General features: G+C 40.6%; 5 protein-coding genes and 1 long non-coding RNA gene across 9 annotated transcripts; 5 read left to right on the top strand and 1 right to left on the bottom strand.

Moving 5' to 3' along the window:
• Nucleotides 1-2,284: 2,284 nt before the first annotated feature.
• On the top strand, nt 2,285-8,066 carry Cul3 (cullin 3). 3 transcript variants are annotated; one of them, XM_064679222.1, is made up of 11 exons: nt 2,285-2,337; nt 2,974-3,277; nt 4,514-4,897; nt 5,147-5,908; nt 6,143-6,313; nt 6,382-6,552; nt 6,611-6,725; nt 6,794-6,936; nt 7,007-7,230; nt 7,302-7,440; nt 7,510-8,066. In XM_064679222.1, exons 2-11 carry the CDS (start codon nt 3,218-3,220, stop codon nt 7,660-7,662), a joined length of 2,322 nt encoding a protein of 773 aa, XP_064535292.1. In that variant the 5' UTR covers nt 2,285-2,337; nt 2,974-3,217; the 3' UTR covers nt 7,663-8,066. The 3 variants fall into 3 exon arrangements, with proteins under 3 accessions (XP_064535292.1, XP_064535289.1, XP_064535288.1); XM_064679219.1 differs by lacking the exon at nt 2,285-2,337 and adding an exon at nt 2,489-2,641; XM_064679218.1 differs by lacking the exons at nt 2,285-2,337; nt 2,974-3,277 and adding an exon at nt 3,505-4,422.
• A 102-nt stretch (nt 8,067-8,168) lies between these two features.
• Nucleotides 8,169-10,039, top strand: LOC135426210 (uncharacterized). Its single transcript, XR_010435873.1, has 2 exons — nt 8,169-9,019; nt 9,622-10,039. It is a non-coding gene; the product is annotated as an uncharacterized LOC135426210 (long non-coding RNA).
• Nucleotides 10,040-11,474: 1,435 nt separating this feature from the next.
• LOC135426234 (kinesin-related protein 4-like) lies at nt 11,475-21,289 on the top strand. Of its 2 annotated transcripts, XM_064679263.1 has the most exons (12): nt 11,475-12,023; nt 12,118-12,453; nt 12,716-12,874; nt 13,744-14,010; nt 14,076-14,307; nt 14,360-14,460; nt 14,542-14,679; nt 19,735-19,891; nt 19,946-20,151; nt 20,207-20,475; nt 20,555-20,861; nt 20,917-21,289. In XM_064679263.1, the coding sequence occupies exons 1-12, from the start codon at nt 11,517-11,519 to the stop codon at nt 21,109-21,111; spliced, it is 2,874 nt and encodes a 957-aa protein (XP_064535333.1). In that variant the 5' UTR covers nt 11,475-11,516; the 3' UTR covers nt 21,112-21,289. The 2 variants fall into 2 exon arrangements, with proteins under 2 accessions (XP_064535333.1, XP_064535334.1); XM_064679264.1 differs by lacking the exon at nt 20,917-21,289 and having other exon boundaries at nt 20,207-20,486; nt 20,555-20,712.
• On the top strand, nt 17,685-19,361 carry LOC135426305 (probable serine/threonine-protein kinase cdc7). Its single transcript, XM_064679351.1, has 3 exons — nt 17,685-18,499; nt 18,561-18,858; nt 19,303-19,361. Exons 1-3 carry the CDS (start codon nt 18,497-18,499, stop codon nt 19,359-19,361), a joined length of 360 nt encoding a protein of 119 aa, XP_064535421.1. The 5' UTR covers nt 17,685-18,496.
• On the bottom strand, nt 21,136-21,888 carry Uxt (Uxt prefoldin-like subunit). Its single transcript, XM_064679265.1, has 2 exons — nt 21,384-21,888; nt 21,136-21,338 (listed from the first exon to the last, which is right to left on the bottom strand). The coding sequence occupies exon 1, from the start codon at nt 21,846-21,848 to the stop codon at nt 21,399-21,401; it is 450 nt and encodes a 149-aa protein (XP_064535335.1). The 5' UTR covers nt 21,849-21,888; the 3' UTR covers nt 21,136-21,338; nt 21,384-21,398.
• Nucleotides 21,889-22,676: 788 nt separating this feature from the next.
• On the top strand, nt 22,677-23,334 carry LOC135426262 (uncharacterized). The gene is made up of 2 exons (XM_064679293.1): nt 22,677-22,795; nt 22,850-23,334. The coding sequence occupies exon 2, from the start codon at nt 22,858-22,860 to the stop codon at nt 23,194-23,196; it is 339 nt and encodes a 112-aa protein (XP_064535363.1). The 5' UTR covers nt 22,677-22,795; nt 22,850-22,857; the 3' UTR covers nt 23,197-23,334.
• Nucleotides 23,335-24,201: the final 867 nt, after the last annotated feature.

The following is a 24,201-nucleotide window of genomic DNA, read 5'->3' as shown; positions in this document are numbered from 1 at the left end:
TTTGTTGTTCAACTTGTTGCTATCCGCCTTAGCGATGGGCGCGTGCTAAATCAGCGTGTCACGAGCATAAAGAAATTTGAAATTGAGCAGGAGGCACGAAACTTGATAGAGAAGAGAAGCAAAGAGTGAAAACACAATCAGTTGGACACATGTGAATCGTGTCACGTGCATGTTGTTAGCGCCACTTGCAACAATTGTTGCAATAAATGTTGCTGCGTGCGCATTGGGCAGGCGCAAGCGTTGCTAATGTGACTCTTATGTAAAAATGAAAACTCCAACAACTTTACATTTAAACCTTATATAGTTTACAATTTGCTGCAGCGGCAATTTATCTTTGTTTTTCCAGTTGTTGTTGTTGCTGTTACTGTTGTTGCTGTTACTGTTGTTGCTGTTGCGGCTGCTGTGCGCCTTTTGTATTATATTTCATCAAATGTTGCTGCATAAATCATTGGCAACATTCGGCACAACTTTTGGCAATGTTGCTAACGGTAGCCGGTTAGCCAGCCGCTTAGACAAAGCGTTTATTTCACATTCAAATTTAAAAGTTATTCATAATGCCGACAACTTGTACGTCGCTTGCTGCGGCTGCATTTTCTGCTGCTGCTGTTGCTGCAGCTTCTATTGCTGTTGCAGTTGCAGTTGGATTATGCATGCTCCATATTGATGCGGCAGCCTTTTGGCCAATACCATTTTTGGGTCTCAGCGCCGTTTTGTTTAGCATTTGTTTTGATTTTTTTCATTGAAATTTCAGTGAATTTGTCTGCCACTCGGCGCTGTAGCATGATTTATTAACCTTGTTGCAACTGTTTTGCATGCACTGGTGTGAATATGAATGCTTCTCTGATGGTGCACGATTATTGCTGGCTTATTTATTTTTATCTCTCTTTTTGTTTTTATTTTTTTTTTATGGTTTTTAGTATTTTTGTGCTTGTTTTCTGTTCGATTTCGTTCGTTGTCTCTAAGAGGCAGCAACAGCGGCTGGCAACATGTTTTGCACCCGCAGTGCTGGCAACATTCATGTTGATATGCATGGCGTGTAATTAATTCGAGGCACATCACAATTTACATGCATAAATATTGTAATAAATACGCATAAATTGATGACAACAAACTGCAACAAGTGATGACCCTCCGCCAAGCCCCGCTGTGCTCGATCGGTCCAGACATTTGACATAAACACCTACGCAGTCGCTTGCCTCGCTATGAAGTGCGGCTAATTAATTTCGACGCACAGCCAACAAAAGGCGACAAACCGAACCAAAGGGACGCCAGGCTTGCCACATAAAAGGCAACAGCAACAGCCAAGCATAACAACCGCAACACCAACGCGGTGAAAGTGCGCATAATTTACACGCACGGGCCAAGCCAAGGAGACGAAGACGGAGACGGAACGACAGACCAGGCCGAGGCAGACGGCAATTGCAACTTGAATGTGGAAAATTTATACACAAATTAAACTCACAATTTTGTTGTAAATTTTTGGCAATTTGCTTATCACCATACTCCTTTGATCGAGCAGTCGATAATTAAACAAACCGCATGCGGTAGCAGAAGTCCAAAGTATCAAATTACAGTTTTTGCCAGGCAGTTGCAAAGCGTCATAATTAAAATATTATCCGTCGTATGAAACACTCGGCAAATAATTAATAAAGCAGCTCAGAAGGCGAGCTTTCACTTGTCCTGTAAAACAAATGGTTGAAATTCCATTTAAATAAGTGGACACGTATATTTAAACGCAGATTTTTGGCGCGCAGTTAAATTTTAGCATACTTTTGGGCGCACGTGTTAATTAAAAATTACCGATATTTCTTAAATATCGATACTAAATAAGCCTCACATTTAACAATCGGTTGTCATTAACAGCTTAGTTTTGTGTTAGCAGTCTTTCAACAGCTGGTTTATTTCGGATTCACACTTTTAACATACATTTCCTTGAAAGCATTATTCAGCCTATAGCAATCTATTCTTGGCACACTTTGAAAAATTACATTCTTAATAATCTTGAAATGCCAGCTCCTTTAACCTGTTTAAAAAAATCCATATATGCCGCCAAAATAATATCGATATCAGGCATGCAACGCCGTTCTGTAGGTAATGTAAGTATGACCAGTTGTTATGTAAAAGTAGTAGTCAACTATCGTTATCGATTTATCGGAATGGCAAAATTAGAGCATAACAACACAACAGCCGAATATCTCATATGAACTTTTAATCAATATAAATTGCAATGCATGATAAACTAACAAACCGCAATATAAATATAACGCTAACCAAGTGATAAGCAAGAGGCCAGCGTTAAATCGTTAAAAACAAAGTGAACGCCGCTCTGGCAAAAAGGTACAACAAAACAACAAGAAGCAGCACACACACACACAAAAACAGACAGCAAAAACATACACACAAACGCAGTGGTCTCTTTGCCATGCATGAAAAAGTGAAATAGCAAAAAAAAGAAACTACCAAATTTTTATCGAAACAACAATATTAAAAGCTAGCATTTAAAGCTACGCCAGTGATTTGTATTTGATCCTGTGCTCGCCTCGCTTGTGTTTTGTTTTTATTTTTTTTATAAATACTTGGCAAATGTAATTTATTTCATGCAGTTGCACGACTACACAACGACGTTTTGTAGCGCCCCCGTGTGAGTTTTTCTTTTTTACATTTCTCTTTATATACCTGCCTATGTGTAATGCTGTTTTCGTGCACGTTTGTGTTTGTGTGTGTAACAAAGTCGTTGAGTTTCTGAAAGCAGCCCAAAAGATCGTCACTGCGACAATGAAAGTCTGAGAGAGTAAGAAGAGGGAACGAAAGAGATACCGATTTCTGTGACAAAGAGACGTAATCCACAGTCGCAGTAGCGGTCGCTGCCTACGCTGCTGACTTGCAATTGCAGCCAGTGCAAAAAAAAAAAAATAAACAAACACTTAAAACTCAACTGATCTATTGCTTTTCCTCTGTCGAACATCATTGCAGACACCCGCCACCCACAAAGTTCATCAGCGAAAAACACAACTACACCGCTGACGACAACGTAACCGTTTGTTTACAAGAAGAAGAACGACACGAAACGCCGCCACCACTGCCGCTGCCACTGTTGCTGCGCTAGGTATCGTGATTAACAGCGGTGCCGCTGCCGCTGCCGTCGCCGCTCCGCAGCAGGAGAGCGTACCAGCGTGCTGGTAAAGTGGAGGAGCAGTGTCGACAACGCCTGGGAAACATGAATCTACGTGGAAATCCACAAAAGAAGGAGGGCAAAATGCGCATACGCGCCTTTCCGGTAAGTGTGAAGAGGTAAAACTGCCGGTTGGAGCATGAGCCAGCATAAACTTGGTCTGCGATAAGATATAGATAACACTGATCTGTGTCCCCCCTCTTCCTCACTCTCTCTGTCTCGCTTACTATCTGTGTGTGTCTCTTGATACTTCCGTCCTTCCCCCTCACTGGGCACTGGCTCAGCAGGCTGCTCAACGCTGCCTAACACTGTTTCGACAAAGTTCTGTCAGGGTTGAAATTGATGAAAAAGCTTCATCACATTTTAGTTTTTAAGTTACTTTCAATCTCAACTTAGTTTCGACAAATTGTTGTTGTTTTCCAACACACACACACATACGCAGAAGCAGAGACGCCAGAGTACCGGAAACGCATTGATGACGAGCGCACACGACGTCATTTGGACAATTGTGGGACGCTAGCGCCACCTGGCGGATGTCAATAAGGCCTACAAACGGCAGCCGCTCGCTTACGGCACCAGCGGGCCAACGCCAACAAATTGCCCGAAGTCAACAGGAGCAACAGCCTGAGCAGCTGCTGGCTACGTCTCAGTCCTACTACATAATTGGGGAGCATCGCTATAGTTGGGAGCGCGCGCTTGGTTCCCAAAGTGGAGCCGGCGGCGCGCGTTTGCCTCCTCCGATGTACAGTCACGATCCGAGGATCGGTCTCTTTGGAGCCGCAGCGCCGCAGCCACCGCCGCCTTCGTCCAACAATCAGCCAAATAATCTGAATAGCCCGTCCCAATCTCACTATTACCCATCACCAGCAGCATCACCACCGCATTCGCGCATTGTAGCCGGCTCAAATAATTTCAATCATCGCTCCCGCAATACACGCAATGCCCTGGGGCAGCAGCAGCAACATCCACGCACTCAGCACCCAAATGTACCCCTCAATGTGGTGGCGCCACAGCATCAGCAGCCGTACCCGCAGCAACAGCAGCCGCTGCGTAACTCCACACGCAGTGCCGCTAGCAATTCCACATTTACACCATTGGGCAATGTGCCGCCACACAGTGAACACTCCGTAAGAGCGACCTCAGCTGTGCAGCCAGTCGGAGCCGGTGCCTGTGCCGGTGTCGTACAAATGCGTGAAATTGGACGCAAGTATCCATTGTGGCTGCCCGAGTATAAACGTCGCGCATTCAATGTTAGCCCCCAAAAGTTGCACAAACCTTATAAATAATTATCTAATTACCGAATATTTTTCACTAACCCTTTTTCCTTTTCCCTAATTGCAGGCCTCCATGGATGAGAAGTACGTGGATGACATATGGGCCACACTGAAAAATGCTATACAGGAGATACAGAAGAAGAACAATTCTGGCCTCTCCTTTGAGCAGCTGTATCGCAATGCGTACAATATGGTGCTGCACAAGCATGGCAATCGCCTGTATCATGGACTGAGCGATGTCGTCTCGAAGCATCTGGAGCAAAAGGTGCGGCAGGAGGTTCTCGAGCGTTTGCACAGCAATTTTCTGCCAAAACTGAATGAAGCCTGGACCGATCATCAGACCTCAATGGTCATGATACGCGACATACTCATGTACATGGATCGTGTCTATGTGCAGCAGCGCGGATTGGATAATGTCTATAATTTGGGTCTTAATTTATTCAGGGATCAGGTAAGTCAAACGCTACGCCTTAAGCGGATACGAATATCATCCAAATTTAAATTTGGAATTTTTATATTATATTTATATTTATTCGCCATAAATGTATTTACAGTTTAGTATATTAATGATACTTTCTCTAAAACAATAACTAGAGGCAGACCAATTGCATAGATATCATTAGAGATGGCTCCTAACTTTTTGCTTTTCCCATAATTATCAAAGTTCTTACTAATTTGTGCACATTATTTTCGTATTCAGGTCGTTCGCTTTCCGGAAATACAGAAAGCGCTACGAGAGAGGCTGCTGGGCATGGTAATGGAAGAGCGTCACGGCGAGCCGATCAATCATTTGGCGATCAAGAATGCCTGCACGATGCTCATAACGTTGGGAATCAATTCGCGAACCGTTTACGAGGAGGACTTTGAGAAGCCTTTCCTGTCACAGTCGGCGGCCTTTTACAAATTCGAATCGCAGAACTTTCTTGCGGAGAACAACGCTGGCGTTTATATCAAGAAAGTTGAGGCGCGCATCACCGAAGAATCGTCACGTGCGGCTCTTTATTTGGACAAGGATACGGAACCGCGCATTGTGCGTGTCGTTGAGGAGGAGCTAATTAAGAAACACATGCGCACCATTGTCGAAATGGAAAATTCGGGCGTGGTGCACATGATTAAGAACTCAAAAACCGAGGACTTAGCATGCACATATAAATTGTTCTCACGTTTAAAGGAGGAGGGCCTCAAAGTGATAGCCGACACAATGTCTGCGTATCTGCGCGAACAGGGCAGCATGCTGGTCAAAGAGGAGGAGAATGGCAACACAAATCCAATTACATTTGTGCAAAATTTGCTCGATCTCAAGGATCGATTCGATCAATTTCTGCTGCACTCATTTAGCAATGATCGACTCTTCAAGAATGTCATCTCCGCTGACTTTGAGCATTTTCTCAATCTGAACAACAAATCGCCCGAGTATCTGTCGCTCTTCATCGATGATAAACTGAAAAAGGGTGGCAAGGGCGTAAGTATCTTAATTTTAGATATTAGATATATAATCTTTACACTCTTTTTCAATCAGTCGAATTTAACAAGATTTAGTTATGTAAATTATAGAGCACATGGGAAATTGCGTTTTTTATTTGTGAAACCTTTAGATTTTGAAAGTCTTATATACTTAGTTTCTTAAAACTCTTTTTTTTTTTGATTATCTAATCTGAGATCCAATGTCTTACTATAAAAATTACTATTTTTACAGATGAGTGAGCAAGAAATTGAAACCATTCTGGACAAAACGATGGTTCTTTTCCGTTTCCTACTCGAAAAGGATGTCTTCGAGCGCTATTACAAGACGCATTTGGCCAAACGTTTGCTGCTCAACAAATCGGTCTCCGATGACTTTGAGAAGAACATGATATCCAAACTAAAGGCAAGTTTCGAAAGCAGTACCACATTTTAAACATGCCATTAACAAATTATTTGTTCTAATTGTTGCAGACTGAATGTGGCTGTCAATTTACATCAAAGCTGGAGGGCATGTTTAAGGATATGTCCGTGTCCAATACGATTATGGATGAATTTAAGAGTTATGTAAATAATAACAGTTTTTCATTGAGCGGCGTGGAGCTGACGGTGCGCATACTGACCACCGGATTTTGGCCCACACAGGTGACTTACATTTTTGTGGAATCTAAACCTTAATCTTAAACCCTCGGTTAACCCACAGACGGCAACGCCCAATTGCAACATACCCTCAGCACCACGCGAGGCCTTTGAGGTGTTTAAGAAATTCTACTTGGACAAGCACTCGGGTCGGCAGCTGACGTTACAGCCGCAGATGGGTGAGTTAGCATTGGTTGTAATAAAGCCCCTGTAATTTGTTCTAACAGTTTGTTTCTGCTTTGCCCAGGCACTGCCTACATAAACGCCGTTTTTTATGGCCGCAAAGCGAGCGACAGCGACAAGGACAAAGATGGGCCAAGCTCAAGTTCAAGTGGCTGTGCTGTGCCTACCACAACGCGCAAGCATATATTACAAGTGTCCACCTATCAGGTGAGCAAATGATAATGAGCTCTCTATATAAGTCAATTAAAATCTAATCTTTGTACTGTATCAACCGTAGATGTGCGTTTTGTTGTTGTTTAACAATCGGGATGTGCTGACCTATGATGACATACACCAAGAGACGGATATACCCGAGCGTGAGCTGGTGCGTGCACTGCAATCTTTGTCAATGGGCAAGCCTGCACAGCGGTTGCTAGTGCGCAACTCAAAAACGAAAACAAAGGACATTGAGCCCTCGGACGAGTTTTATGTGAACGATGCATTTGTCTCAAAGTTCCACAGGTGCGTATTATCGTTTGCGTTAACAAGTTAAACGTAAAACGTAAACGTTCTTTTTATTACCCATTGTGCAGGGTAAAGATTCAAACGGTCGCCGCTAAAGGCGAATCGGAGCCGGAACGCAAGGAGACGCGCGGCAAAGTGGATGAAGATCGCAAGCACGAAATCGAGGCGGCCATTGTTCGCATTATGAAGTCGCGCAAACGCATGGCGGTAAATATTTGAATCGTTTATTACTGATAACGAGTAATCAAATTTACAATCTTTTGCAACAAATTACAGCACAATCTGCTTGTCTCGGACGTAACGTCGCAGTTAAAGTCACGTTTCTTGCCCTCGCCCGTGTTCATCAAGAAGCGCATCGAAGGCCTTATCGAGCGTGAATATCTGGCGCGAACGCCAGAGGATCGTAAAGTGTACATTTACTTGGCTTAAGGAGTGTCCGCGCGCAAAAGGCATCCAACACATTCAATCCGTTGGCACACATACTCATCATTTTGCGATCGAAAGCTACTAATCACGAGCAACTACCCCATCTCATATCCTCAAATCCCTCCCCACCTCATTTTCAACTTTTATCAATTCGCAATTAATCGGTAACACAACCATCCACAACTTTAATTAAGCGCCAATGCAGTTACGAGCATCCAAACTGGAATCATATATTTTGACCAAGATGTTAAATAGAATTATATAACTCAATAGACAAGTGCGAAATTTGTAAGCCTGACATTCAAAATTGAACAGTTATTGCTAATCTTTAGATGGTTATGCAGCTCTCCTTCTTTCTCTCTCTCATGCCATTGCTATCCATAATATAATTTCGACTATTCTCTAAATTCTTCGCAATTTATTTAACACACTTTTTTATATTTCTTACCACACACACTCTTTTGTGGGTCACAAAACATAAGCCACACACATTTATAATATAGCAATATAGCAACAGCAACAAAATGTATAGCAATAAGCCCACATACACACATTATTACACACACACACACACACACACATGCACCATGGATGGAGAAGCGTAAGCGAAGCAAACGTAAGGATTAATGCATAATGCAAAACTTAACTCTAAGCAGCAGTATAAATATAGCTAAACTAATAAATTTCTAAATGAATAATAAATTTAGTGAGCGTTTCATGTACATTTTTACGTAACTCTCCCCTATCCAAAAACAAACAAAAAATCGCAAAATAAAAATTTAAATTTAAAATCTTCGAGATTCATGCGAAAAGAGTTTAAAGTTTGAAAAGACATTTTAAAATCGATTTTTTATATACCTTACTAAACATATTCGTCAGCAGCTTTTAAAAACTATATACGTGTATAAAAGTTATCTACTAATTTAGTTGGTATAACCAACCACCATGCCAATACCAGCCCAATATATTCGACAGTTTCTTTATTTATGCACATTTTTTTGTCCTTTTTCTTGTATTGAAAATTTACTGCTAACTTATGTGAGAGAGTCCATTAACTAATATAAGCGTATGCATGGAGTCAAAAGAGCAAAACGAACGCGTATGAAGAAAGAATTGTACATAAATTTTTGTTCTTATGTATGGAAAAAAGAAATATAAATAAAACGTATATGAGCGTTAAAATGTACAGTGTACGTGGCGTTTGTCAAATTTACTCTATAGAATTTTTCGGTATGCCTAAGGGGATTTCTATTGTCAGATTTATTAAAAACAAATCAAATTTACGTGAACTTAGTTTTAACGTAGAGAAAGTCTAATCTTAATTAGATCCGAAATTAAATGTTATTCGTTATACAGCACGGTAAGTAAGGTCAATGTCCCTTCAAAAATTAACTTCTCTAATCCAAAATATGTTATTTTTAAGCTTACACTAAAACTCTTCCAGCGGCACATTCAGAAACTTTTAAAAAGAATTTATGCCTGCCAGAGAGATATTATATTTTAGGCGGATTTATACAATTTTGTATACCCTGTACCCATGTATAATGGGTATTTTATAGTTATATTCGTTAACAGGCAGAAAAGTTGACATTTGTGAGTCTATCAATTATAGCAGACGATAGGATCTGTCTTTCAGTTAAGAATACGTTGCTCTCAGATAGAAACTTCAAATTTGGAACATGGATGCTTGTAAAATATCGATAGTTTCTCTCAAATTTCAGGACTTAATAAATGTCGATATCAATGTTAACATCTGGATTTTGGGAACTTACGTATTTTACATTCAATATTTTAGTCCCATAACAAACCCCATCTTACGATAGTTCGGTGCCGCTTACATGGTATCTCCTAGTCGGGCACCCTGGACTTAAGCCCTTTTGCTTGCTGTAAACAAACTTATCTAACCTGCAAATAGGCAGGCAAATTATAATTATTTATCAATTAAATTGACCAACTTTTCAGCCAACTATCGCCTGGCCAGGCCGAACGAAGCTGCGCAAATAGAAATGACTTGCTTTTAGATTTTCAAAATAAATATGCTAAGTTCTTGGGTAAACACAGACACTGAGGCCGCGACGGGGACAGAGACAGGGGCGCCGATTCCAGTTAAGACTTTGATGCCGATCCGATCCGATTCGATCGGAATCGATTCGATTCGATCTGACGCACTGATAAGGCCAAGCCAAAGAGTCGGAGAGCGCAGCAGCAGCTTGCGGCGCTCAAATGGAGCAGCCCCTCGAAAAAAAGAAACAAGGCTGTAGTGAAAAGTATTCGCTTGGCAAATACCCTACAAACTTTACGGCATACCAAATCGTACATAATTCAAATGCACCATATTTGAGGAAAAAGTTAGATGCTTTGAGAATTTGAAGAATTTCTATGTTCATTTTTTTACTCGTACGAAACTTAAACTATTTTTTCTCCTATTTAGTCTAATAATATATTTAAAAATATTGAAGTAACTTGTATTTTTATTGTTGTTATTGTATTATAGAAATCATAAAAATATATATAAAAAATTCTGTACTTAATATAAGTACAAATATTGCCTGTAAGGTTAAAAATTTTTCAATTAAAGAACGATCTTTCTTTCAAGAGTTTCTTCTTTTCAGTATTATTGATTACTATGAGAAAGGAAGTCTGCTAAGTATTGTATGGAACTGGAAGGGATAGGAACATCTCCTAGAGATGTTAAAATAAAAGAGAAGAATTTTGGCACGGCAAGATGTTAAATGACAGAAGATGTTAGATGTTAAATGTTGCTCAGTGTGAATTGACAATTGGGCAACATTTTGACAGAAGATGTTAGATGTAATAACAACAAAATGCTAATCAGAGATAAATTTTTCTGCCTGCATACCCACGCTTATCGCTTGTACGGCTTACAGGGTATAAAATAAGTGATATTGCCCATACTCGTAACTTGTGTGCACTTCAGACGCACAATATTTCTGGTGTGTGTCGCTCGCTCAGTTGCCGTCTGGTCTCCAAGCGCAACGGGGCAGCACGCGGTCGCGAAATTGGAATTGCGAAATACCACTTGGTGGGGCGAAGAGCAAGAAATAAGTTGGAGCCGTATCCAAAACTAAAGCTGAAAACCGAAACCGAAACCGTTTACTCTACACTTTGCGTGCGCGTGTGTGAGGCAAACACAACGGTGAAAAAAAAAACAAGAATATATATACATGTGTAGAAATATTTGATATATGTACATATATGTATGTGGAATACTTATGAAAATAAACAAAACTACGTCAGAAGACTACAAACAAAAGATATGAACACGCCGCCGCCGTCTCTGTCGCCGTCTCAGTCGCTAACGACGTCAGCGTCGCTGCCAAGGTTCGCTTGAACGTTAGGCGAATCGAAATATCATTTTTTCCGATTTTATTAACATTTGTTGCTTCTGTTGTTGTTGATTTTTGTATTTTATTTTTCCTTTTTAACTTTTTGTTTTTGTTCTGTTTTTTGTTTCGTTTTGTTGTTTAACGGTTGCGTGTGTAAAGTTAGTGACCTTAGTGAATCGTGATTTACAGTGAGGAAAACTGCATTTGAGTATCGGAACGAAATCGGATCGTTCGAATCAAAGCAGGCCCAGTGCCTGGCTCTCAGAAAGCCAGACGGCATTAGCAATGCCTTGGGAATTGTCAACCATTCACTTTTTGATCCAAACCAGACTAGAACAACACTTGGCCTGATTACACAAGCGATTCTAGGCTAAAGCTTGATAAAAAATTGGCAAAATTTTGAATTTCTGTTTTCTTGAATAGAAAAGAAATTACAAAACAAAAACAAAGTTCCATTTTATATTTTGTTATTTTTTTTTTTATTTTGATAATACACGATAATTTCTTGTAATGAGCCAACGAAATGCGTTTTGCATAAATGCCGCGACACTGGGCCTGACTACGACTGGTTCGCAGTCATCCTCGCCGCGTGCCGCCGCCAACCAGAAGCCAGGAGAAGGTGAACAGCAACTGGAGCAGGACAGAAAGGCGCGCAAGAACCCAGGGGAGGACGCGACGGAGCGAGAGCTGAAGCGTGAAGAACTGGAAACAGTTAGGAAGGAACAGGAGCAACCGCCACAGGATCAGCCGGACACGGAGCCGCCGAGCATAACAACGCTCTTTGCAAGCCTGCGAGGTGGAGCAGATGCGTCTGCTGCTGGCAGCACTGCGAGTGTGGACCACGTGCAATGTAATGCCAGTTCGGAGCCCACGTCCACGGAGCACTACCGCAATCAGCTCAAGAAGCTGCGCGGCATATGCGGAGATGCGGCCATGATGAACTTTGAGCTGAATAGCATATTTCTTAAGCGGCTCGAGGAGATCGATTGCATGGACCAACAAAGCGGCGGTGATTCGGTGAGTAATATTCGAAAAGATTCAAATAGTTGATAAGAAATTTGTTGCTAAAAGTCTCTTTACTTTTATTGTTGAATTTCAACCTCGCGCACAGAACGTGACGCCACAGTTGCGCCTGGTAACATTTCAGGATTGGGTCGACTTGTTGCTGCATGTCAACTACATTATATTTGGCAATATGTCCGCCATGGAGGTGGAGGCCTACGAGAAGATCATGAACTGTTTCCAATCGGTGCGCGGCGAACAGCAGCAGGCTCTGGACGAGAATCGCAAGCTGCGCAAGGACATTTGTGCCATTATAAAGCTGGTGCAGGAGGCTTTTCATCATAATATCTGGAACACGGATGAAATGTGTCTGGAAACTCTGACGGTCAATCAGCTGCTCGGCCTACAGGCCGATCAGCCCCGCCCGGAGAGCGAGGCCGAGAAGGTAGGTTGGCTAATTAGCATAAGGGTCTAGGGGCATCGTTCATTCATCGAAACTTGTCTTCTTCTAGAAGCACGAAGATTCAAATAGAAACGAGCCGACCAGAAATTTATTTGCTCAATTCGATTCCACCTACGACCCCTCATAAGTGCACTCATGTTTTCAATTTTACGTTTTATATTTCTGTCGTGTTGAATTATTTGAAATAAATTAGATTTATATGCAACGAGAGGGTTTCTTATCTGAGCACATTATATGATTTCAGGTTACCAAATGCATGAGATCTCTGGCCAACGAGGTGGCCGCCAAGCATGATGAGGTCTGCCATCTGCAGGACCAGATGTGTGCGCTCGACGAAGTGGTCCAAACCGCGCGACAGAAGATCATCCTCAAAGATAAGTGCATAGCGCAGCTCAATCAGCAGGTGAGATGCCAGTCGAAAGATTGATCGATTGATTAATTCTTAACAAATGCAATGATCGGCAGACGAATTGCAATCTAAAATATATAGTCGCAGGCCATAGTAGCTAGTCTCTAGCCGACTAGCAGATACTCTTACGCCAAGCTACACACAAAACCTTCTGCTGCTGCCGTATCTTTTCATTGCCTAACAATATTTATGCAATGTCTTTTTAATACACCCAGATGCATATAGTTCGATCCTTATGGCAGACAAATGTGTGTCTCTAACAAAGCGTAACGCTCTACATTTAATGGAGGAAGTTATTCATAAAATGAAATATTCCTAATCTGTGTATACTATATATAAGCCTACATACCAAATTTGGTGTCTAGCCTTATGGTTTTCGAGTTAGATCTAAAAATCGATTTGTATCGATTATTTGGAAATATCGACCAAACATGACAAGCTCATTTTGTGTATTGAGTCTAGTTTTTCGCAAGTCTTTACCGTTTTCGAGAGTTAAATTCTAATCGATTTTTATCGAATATTTCTTTAACTAGATCAACATATTCACAAAGACGTATTAGTATTAAAAGTTAATAATTTATAAACTATTTGTATAAAAACTGTTTATTTATAAACACCTTTGATTTGATTATTTTAAAAACTTTCCCCTGAGCCAATTTTCTAAGCTATTCAAGGCATTCCTCACATACTTGAAAATAATCAATTGTATCACATCATGGCCTGCTTTTTGGCACATATGTATTTAACCTCAGGGGGTAGATATTGCTTTGGATTTTAATTTATAATTTATAAGCACAACACATTGCTCACGTTTATAAGTAAAATTTCATGTTAAAAACAACATTTATATTAATCCTGTTTAGTTAATGGAACTGCAAGATTGTTTGTCAAGCATGACGCACGGAACAAACACCAAGGCAAGTTTAACTGAGGATTTCGATGTCGACTTCAACCATGTGGACTTCAGCAGCTGTTTGTTCGAGGGCCTCAACGAGAAGGACCAACAGGCCAGCGAGTTGCTGCGCATGCTCAACAAGGAACTGACCGAATTCATAGATCTGATCAGCAAGAAAGACTTTCAGGCCATGGAGTGCCGTCGAAAGCTGCTCTCCTGCTTCTTCGAGAGAATTGTAGGTCACGCTCAACCTCCGCTAATTATAAGAGCTTTCACTACATTTCTCAACCGCTTTCTCAGAACTGCGATCGCGCCGATACATTACGCAAATTGGAGAACTTGCGTGCACAGCTGCGGGCGTTGGATTGCAATTTTGATCAGCTGGATGCACCGATTGCCTGCAGCACCCAGATGACTGAGGACGACTTTGATGTACAGCTCATCGATGCATTGCGTCGCCGCCTATGGAACATCAACGAATGCAACAAGGAGCTCAATTCCAGATGCCAGCGTTTGGAAGTCCAGCACCGAGGTACGTATTCACAGCTAAAGCTACCATATTATATATACGATTGATTCTTTAGTTGAACTGATGGAAATCCGTTGCCTATACGAAGCTGAACGTTCCATAAATGTCAAAAACTGTGAGGCATTGAAGCAGATAGCTGATCTACTCTCCAAATTGGTTAGTCCAGCTTTATTATAATTAATACACAAGTAATTACAATTACACTTCAATTACTAATTGATTGCACCTTTTCTCTAGCGCTGCTCCGATCTCTCTTATGAGGAGATCTACACAGAGAAATCGACAAATAATCCATTTTGCGTTGCCATCATGGAAATGTACGAGAAACTAAACGAGCTAGAGAATAGTGGGGAGCAGGAGAAACAACTTTTAACCGTAAGTAATTGCATATATTTTCAATTTATCGTATTCGACGGTTATGTACCCAGAGAGTTCTTATCAAATTCAGACCAACAAAAGTGAGCCCCACACCACATAGCTGATAACGACAACAACTACAACTACGAAAACAACTGCAACAACAACAGCTTGCGACTTATTAACCCCCTCCAAGCAGCCGCCGCTTAAGCATAGTTTAAATTAGTTTAATTTATCGTAAGTTTCTACACTTGTAAGATAAACGACAAACGTTACCTAAAAGTAAACTTTAGCCATAAGCTTTGTTCTATAATGTACGACTACTTATTAGCTTTAATAATGCAGCAAGTTCCCGCCAAAAAATTTCAAAGGCAAAAGTTACAACTAACTACATTTACATACACACAACAAATATATTGTATAGTATATAGTTATATATAAATATAAATTGTTGCCCCCACACATGCAAATTGTGGCGCAAACGAGGGCTGTTCTTAGAGTTCGATTGATTTTTGAGATATTAGGATTGTACAGTCTGTTCGTGTTGGAGATCATTTGAGTAACACTCTAGCAATGAAATCTGCTGATTATAAAAATAAATTTTCTATTTACAAACTAGAACTACTATTTTATAGTATTAAAGCAACGGAAAAAATAAACTTAGCTGTACCCCCAAAGATATTGTTTCCAAGCTCATAAGGAAATAATGTCATTTGGACCTAAATGCAGTCACACGATTAAAAACTATGAAGTACTTTGGAGTTGGCCAAAAGGGAACTCATCCCGTTGTACGAAACAGGTTTTCAATAAATAATTGCCCAAGAACATGTTTCTAACTCCTAGGGGGGGAGGGGGGGGGGGAGGATATTGCCGGTTCCTCCCTATTCATACAGATGCGACCTTAATGATCGAATGCAAGCGAGTTTCAGTAAATATACCATATTTGATTTTGGCATTTACGAGTGCTATTTTCAGTACTATATCATGTGGCTGCCATAGAATTTTGTTGTATCAATATATCTTGACCCAACTCGGCATGTATAAGTTTAAATATCTTTCAAAAAGTAGCTTTTTATGTGTTAAATTTTTTATACTTATGCAGGTTGTTATTTTTCTTATCACCATCGGACAGTTGCATTTTATAGATCTATAGGAAGATTCGGAAAAGTTTTCAGCTTTTCTAGATATTTAAATCAAACTCCCGGCAACTGCTATCCATTACCAATTAAATCCCCACATATCTGCAAAACTTTATCAAAAGGGATTATTTTATTTTATGGACGGATTATGATAGGGTGATCTCAGTTGTTTCGATACCCTATCAAATATGCATTTCCACATTTTTTTGTTAAATATCCTATTAAATACCAAGTTCCCCATTTGACCTATAATGATCCCCATCCTGTATTCTTATTCTTTTCAATATTCTAACAAGTACGTAGTTCCCCATTTCTCGCATGCCCCCTCGTTAACAATGAATCGTTTGTTTTTTTTAAGGACCCCCTCGGGTGTCCTATAAATGATATATGCAATAAAATTGCATTCCCCATTGTTATATATATATTACCATATACATAATATACTGCAGTTCCCGACCGTAGTTGAAGTATATTACCATTCGAGTCGTTTGATTTATGCACTCAAATCTGTTGTGAAAAAAGACTCGAAACGAAGACTTACTATTTGTTTACATTGGACAAATACAAATCGCTTGAAACTCCGCGCGAGTTCAACTGCAATTCTGGTGAACCCTGAAAGGCGGGTAGGGCGGCAAGCTCCTCCCCGCCCGCTTCAGCAGCTAGGAGCTGAAATAGGTTTCGTGTTATTTATTTGCCCACAATCGACACGCGAGCTGCGAGCCCTGATATGCATATCGATGAGCATGCCAGGAGGAGAAGGGGGTTTGAGGGGGCAGATAGACAGCCGAATGGTCGCCGGAGTAGTCCGCGTCCAACGTCAACGTTGCTGTTTATTTGCGTGAAACAAATCAAACCTGTCGGGGAACAGAATATCGAAACGGAAACACAGTTGGAAATATGAAATCGGCAAATATAATAATCAGCCGCGGTGCTGGCAATGTTTCTCCCCGTCGCGCTGCACAAAATCAAGACATAAAACAAACAGTTCATGTGCCTTAATTAGCTGCACCCACATCGAGGCGCCCTTTGTATGCCAGGACGACGACTTCTCGTCATCGTCGTCTACTCCTGCGGCCACGAAGTTGACGCCCGCCGTGAAGTGTCTGGGCGAGGCGATAATATTTACCAGGTGGCAAGACTACGAGCAGGACGCGTCGCTGATGGCTAACGGATACGTGTGCAATTAACAAAGTTTATCCTTCCAGCCAACAAACTGAAAAGTTGGCCAAATGTGCAAATTGTTTTCCCCAAGCAGCCAAAAGTTAAGCTGCAAGTGAAAAGTGCTCGGAACGTGTGAAGGGTGCAAATTTAGTGCGGATTGCTTGGACAGCAACACGAAAGTTTATTAAAATATCCCTTGTCCCAAATATGTTTTTATATATGTAGAGTAATATCTTGTAGTTCGGCTCACGACCTCATCTCGGTTCGTCAACCTGCGTTTCTACAGCTACGAACTAAGTTTTTTACTCGTACCTTGGCTTATATTTTTCCAGATATTAATAGAACAATAAAATTTGATATAGAATTCAGGTATTTTACTTGAAAAAGCAACAGGCAAATAATATTACCAAAACATCGCTTCTGGATTAGGTTCGAGACTTCTTTATCCATCTACTTTCATTTAAGGTTCGGTTCATCGGAAATGAAATATTTAATTTCTGAATTTAAACCGATTCGCTAAAAGAAAATAATCAAATTCCAGGCTCAAGCCAGTTCGGCTCGAACCAGCCTAGATATTTATTAAAAATAGTTGCAATATTTTAAAAAAAAAATTAACGGGCTTTGAACCAAATCAGTTTCTAAAAAAAGTATGTTTCACAATTTAATCCGATTATAGATTCGAGCTCATGTAAATAAATTATACTTTAAAAAAATTGCATCTTTATTAGTCCGAACCAGTTTAGTTCAAACTTGTCTTGCTGGCTTAATAAAAAATCAGCGAGAGTATATGAAAAAGTTCATAAATAAAAACATATTTATCTTGTGCGTGATTATATACATATAGACAATATTCTAAAATATTAGAGCCAAGTGGTGAAAGGTATGGCGGCATTTCGTCATTTATTTGACATATAATTTCCCTCAACTTTAAAGACTAACTAATTTAATAGGGGCTTAGCCGCTATGAAAACTTCTGAAATCGATTTTCACATGGAATTAAGAATCGTAAAAATCGGCCCACATAATAGACATTTAAAAGTGTTTTAAGTGCGCGCAGCCATGCATTCGTTCCCAGCCGCCTTAAGAGCTCGACCAAGTTGGGGCTCACGATATAATTTAATACCGAGTGCAAGAAGTTTATTTGGAAATCCATGTCAAACAGTCAAAGGTATTGGCAAAATATAATAAAACATATCTATAAAATAATTGGGGGCTGGGCGACGCGGGTGAAAGTGCTAAAGAATAGGAACTTTGAAAACTGAAACTTTGCCACATTTTTGGGGTGCCACCCACAAGGTCGGAATTGGATTTGCCTTCATTTCCGTGACGAAAGTTTTAATAGCAATATTATTGGAACTAAATGAAATGGTAATGACGGCAAAATACGTGGCGTTTATAAATATTTTGAGCGAGCTGCAATTTGATATCGACACGAAAGCCCGACATCATTCGACACCAGAAACAATCCAAAGAATAACATAAACAAACACATAAAGCGTCTGTGTCTGGGGCCCGTCTGATATCAGACAATTGAGATGGTAAGGCTCAGGTACTCGAACTTTGAATATGATTGTCATAAGTATCGCTTTTCGACTGCAGACTGACATTGGCGCGGATTGTCCGCATCGACAGCAGCTGGAGCACACTCTGCTCCACTGCCAGACGCAATCGGAGATACTTCAGGCCACCCGCGACAACTACCTGAGCATAATTGAGGAGTTTCAGCGCGATCTGGAAGAGCTCACGGAACAAGTACAACAACAACAAATACAACAGCAGCAGCAGCAACAACAAAATGATTTTACGTCCAAGGAATCGGAGCAGAGCTACTACGAGGAACTGACACGAATCGGCGCAAATGAGCTCGAGCTACAAGTTGGGAATTATAATTATAAGAGTAGAAGTAGTTTTTTTTTACTTTTTTCTAGTATTTATTGTATAGGCTATTATCATTTTATCCCATAACCCAGACAATATAAGCACGCTCTACTGTCTGTCTGTTTCTATGCAAAGTGGTTTCTCTTTGCGAAGACCTTCCTAACGTTCGAATAAAAACGAATTTCTAGTAATAAAATCTTTAGTTTCTGAAGAAATCTTGACCAAACAATCAACATATACAAGTTTTATCATGCTCTTTACAAATGAGCAAATGAGCAAATGAGAATTAAGATCTCGTATAAAAACGTTTCACTGTGATCGAATGTAATCAACATTGGTCTATTATACGATATGGTACTATAGATAGAATCGGTCTAAAAATTAGATTATAAAGTTCTCTGTTTTTAAAGATATCTCCACCAGTCTCGGTCTAAAAATAACATATAGAATTCTGTCTTTCAAGATATCTCCAACAATCTCGGCAACTACGAGCTTCACAAATATATCCATACATATCTGTAAAGCTTAACCAAATAGGTGACTTTTATATTATGGTTCCTATAGGAACAATCGGTAGTATCGACTTCCAAGTATTAAATCTTCCAAAGTATTAAATCTTCCGTGCCCACTTACCATATTCCTTACTTATGATCTGAATCGTCAGTAATGCATAATATAGTGGGATGAATCGGTAGGATAGCTTTTGTATAAAAGCACGCTTAACCCAAATGTCGGCACGGATACGTCGAAGAAAGCTGAATCTAACATTAATTATGGTTAAGCTAGCTGCAAATCCTTTAGCTTTGCTCCTTATTATTATTTCCTATATTAAATTCCTTTAATCCTTTTTTAACAATTCCGCCTTGTTTGAATTCTTGCATGTTTCCTTTTGCAGAATAAAAGACTAGTTTGTCAAATACAAAGTCTACAGAATGCATTGTTGGATCGTGATCAGCAAATCGAGCAGCTGCGCTCAACGGTTAATGGTTACATCGACCTCAATGAGACCAACAGACTCAAGGATGAAATCTCAGCACTGAAACAAAAGAATAGTGAGTTTTAGTGATATATTCCAAGCAACTGGCAGGTCTAATAAATTCCCTTAGCTGAACAGTCTCAAAAAGTTTTGGAAATTGCCAGTTTACTGAAAGCGCAGGAGGAAGAGCGGCAGAAGCTATGCCAAATCAATGAAGAGCTCATGAATAACTATGAGGAGCAGGCCAAGAAGTTGCGGCGAGCGGATCGCGAAGTGCAAAACCTACATGACTGCGTGGAGCAACTGAAGAAGCGGCAGGATGAGCTAAAAACAGAGGTGAGGACAAAAACTAACTCTATAACTAACTCTATAAAATAATATCTTGGCACAGCGAAATCTGTTGCGTGAAGAGGTAACCGCACTTAAGGAGAAGGACGCCAAGAGCACTGGCCGGGAACGGGCGCAGGCCGATCAGCTGAAAAGCCGTCAGGCGGAGCTTGATAAATCGCGTTGCCTCGTCCGCGACATGCAAAACCATCTGAAGCAGGAGGAGCGCCAACACAAGGAAACGCTGGAACGTCTTTGCCAAGCCAACGAGGATATCCGAGTGCAAATGCGCGCCGTTGCCTGTGAATGCAAACAGATGCAGCTCAAGCTGAAGTATGTATTCGGTACGGTTGATCCGATAGCGTGTCCATCACCAGTCTGATTTGATTTGATTCCCCATCCTTAACTGCAGACAGCAGACGAACGTGAACGAGCAGCAGCAACAGATTATAGAATCATTCCGCAAGTGGAAGGATGCGCAGATCAGATCGGATGAAGCAATGCGCCAGTGCATCAAGCGTGCCGAGGAGCATATCAGCCTATTGCTGGAGGAGAACCAGCGTCTGTGCGAGGAATACAGGCGTCTATATAACGACTACTGTCTGCTCGAGGTAGAGTTGCGACGTTTCAAGGTCGCGGTCAACAGTAGTCGGTTTGTAGGCGGTGGTTACGAGCAGCCGGATAGTGTTGTCCTCAGCGGGCAAGAGGTGCACGATAATGTGAGTGCTCACTAAACCACGTCTTATTCAATTCATTAACCACGTTAACCCGCAGATGGCCAACCGTATGAGGTTCATGTGCAACACCACAGAGCGCCTATCCGAACAGTGCAAAACCCTTAATGCCGGCACCCTGCCTGATCTTTCCATAAATCAACGATTTGCTGCAGGCGGCGAGCAACAATCATCCGCCAAACAGACCAAGCCCTGGCAGTTGAGTGGGTCCAAGTCTACATCCAGCTTGCTGTAGAATATGTTTATTCATCCCTTCTGCTTGCGGTTTAATGCGAATATTTATTCTTTCAAATCGGTTCATTTCGCGTGATTGTTTTTTTTTATCACATTAGGACAACAGCTGTAAATTCAAAGTTGTAATTTATAAGACAAAATAACTAGAGTATATGCTTGTGTAAAGCTTTTTGACTTGACTTGAAAATTCATTAATATACTGCTTTTAGGCGGGTATCCTTAATCGGGCTACTAAAGCTCGATAAATTTTGTAGAGCATTTTCTAACACTAACCTAAGCCATCGCCCGCTATCTGTCATCCTGTTGCTGCAGCAGCTTTTCCCGCTCGCTGATCGCTATGAGAGCCATCTTGATTTGGGAGCGCTTCTTGACGCTCTCCTCGCGCACCACATCCGCCTGTTTGGTTAGAATTTTAATGCGCACATCACTGAAGCGTATCGCCTCGTCCATGCTCATTTCCAGATACACCTCTTTGCCCACGTTAACCAGGATTTTGTCCATTTGCTTGACGCGCGCCTGCATGAAAATGTTGCTGCCAATGTTCACCTGCGTTTTGTAGCCAGCCGGCATATGGTCGCCAAAGGTCTGCAGTGTATTCTTTAACTGTACATACTCCATGATCTCCTCGTTAAAAAGATTGATGTAGTGCTCCAGCTGCTTGAGATCCTCTTTAAGCACATCGTTGATAAACTCCTCGATTTGCGTTATACGCGCTTTATGAGCGTCTGCTTCCTGCATCGTTTAGTTTTGTTTTGCTCTTGAAACGATGTAGCTTAACAGCACAGCTGTGGGCACCCAAAAATCATATGTTAACAGCGCGCACTAATTTGTTACTGTTTTTAAGATAGTCGTTTCTCGTTACTAAGTGATATTGGCTGAAGGAGTTGTGTAGCAAAATAATTGGGACCATGTAAATTAAATTTGAAAGAAATGGAACTACTCACACGGGATATTTAATTTAACAGCAGCTTACTCTTCTGTTTCAACAGAGGCATTTTGGAGACAAACGCAACAGCTGTTACTTTAATGTGGTGGTGCGGCGATAGCTTGGGTTGGTGCGCGCACTTCATTCAAAATGTGTGCGAAGTTATCGATAAGTGTAGTCGATGTGATTTACTCTACACAGCAACCAAACGTTGTATATTGCATACTCTATTTAAATATTGAATTGAATATTATAAACTACGGCTGAGTGACAGCTAAGCCTCCATGCGTATAATCTGGCTTTCAGCTGATTTGGGCGACCCCCCTGCCACTTATGAATTCCAATTCGCATTTTATGTAATCATCCGATCACTTCTCGTGCCGCTGTTAGCTGTCGCGAGAGGCGAAAAAAGTCAATTGTTTGCGCACGCAATGCCAAATGTAATAATTTCACAGCGTCTTTTCATATTTATTTTGTCTTTGTTTTATTATTTGCAACATTGTTGGGCGCAAATCAAAACGGAATAAAGAAAGCCCCCGCGGGCCACATACCCAGACGGCAGCCGAAACTCTTTCATTAGCATTTTTAATGCTTATTTAACCTTTGCGCATTGCCCATTTGAACCCTGTGGACATTTCCTGATTTTTTCATATCCAAATCTCAGTTGGCTCTGACTTTGCCTCGCTCAGTTTTCACTTAACTTACTCGTCAGTAGTAGTCAGTAGTCTTGTTTGACTCAACATAGCTGTTCAATTTTCCAGTAAGTGTTTCTCCTTAAAATTTGCCATTTTCCAAAAATATTTTTTTTTTGCAGCATTCAAGATGAGTTTCACACTGTTGAGCAATCTTTTAACTGTGCCCATTAAACGGGCCTGTGCTTCCCACGGTGAAACATTTACGAAGGGTTGCGGAGGTGGACTTGGAACTGGGGTTGGGATTGGGGTTGGATATGGCGGCCAGTTGCAGCAGGTGCGCCGTCATGCGCCTATTTGTGGCCCGCCGCGCTTTCCTATGTCCACGGCGCAGAGGCTGATCTTTGGTGTGGGGCCGATTCTGATCATGATGATCCTTCCGTATTGGGCGCTGTCCCAAGTTCCTCGTTGGTCAGCAATGCACAACAATCGACCCTATCGCGATGAGGAGGAACCACACGAAGAATAACAGAATTTATCGCACACACGGAACACACTTATAACATGCTAATACACTGCAAACGGTGACTTCTTATTCTTGTTAGCAACTTGCAAGGCCAGCGTATTTCTTGTTTAAGTGTTAAATAAAAAATACAGTGCAACAGAACGACATTCGATTTTTGATTTAAAATTTGTTTTATAATATAAAAAATCCTGCCATAGCCAGACTCGATTTTTGGTTTAAAATATAATACTTATATTGAATATATAATGGCGTAATTGTTCTAAAATTGTTAATGAAACACTCCCATGGACTCGATTTCTGGCATAAAGTATGATATCATTTGTAGGATTGTTTATTAATACGGTTCAATATAATAACGATATAATTTAAATATGCTATATTTATGATTAATGATTTAATATTTTATAATACAATATTTTTGTAATTTATAAACTAATATAATAGTTTGTTTCAAGCGAAATTCCATTAAAACAGAAATTCTAATTTCTGTTCAAAATTTTTGTTTTTACATATATATATATATATATGCATTTTGAACATTTTTAATACTTTTAAAACTATATATTCCACATTTTACTCGCTTTAACCAATAAATTCATTCGTGGGCAAGCATGAAAATGGAATATACTGTGCAAAGAAGGGCTAAGCTTCATATAGGATCTAAATCCATATCTTCCTATATACATTTAGTATTAATATATATCTGGGATGCATATATTCGATATGCAGGACAGTTGTTAAATACAATTGGAATTACTGAAGCCCTAATATGAAGCTAGTTCTCTTGGGTAGTCGTGCTTGGGACACACTACCTTAGCCATAAAGTAGATCAGCATGAGGCCAATTAAAGAGAGGGACATCAAGACGCAGCCTTACAGCCAATTGGTTAACGGTTAAACACCTTTTGGCCAACTCCTTGGAAGCAGCTAAAAGCACGAACACAGCCAAACGGAGCAATGAAGCGACTGTGCAGCGAGCATTTTCCTTGTCATTTTCCATGTCGCCTGC

This window comes from Drosophila montana, unplaced genomic scaffold (assembly GCF_035044405.1).
Source record: "Drosophila montana isolate Dmon_TW-CO22-7 unplaced genomic scaffold, ASM3504440v1 contig_1_1, whole genome shotgun sequence".
Taxonomy (NCBI): Eukaryota; Metazoa; Arthropoda; class Insecta; order Diptera; family Drosophilidae; genus Drosophila; species Drosophila montana.
The sequence above is the reverse complement of the archived record's forward strand: the minus strand, read 5'-3'. Positions and strand labels throughout refer to the sequence as shown.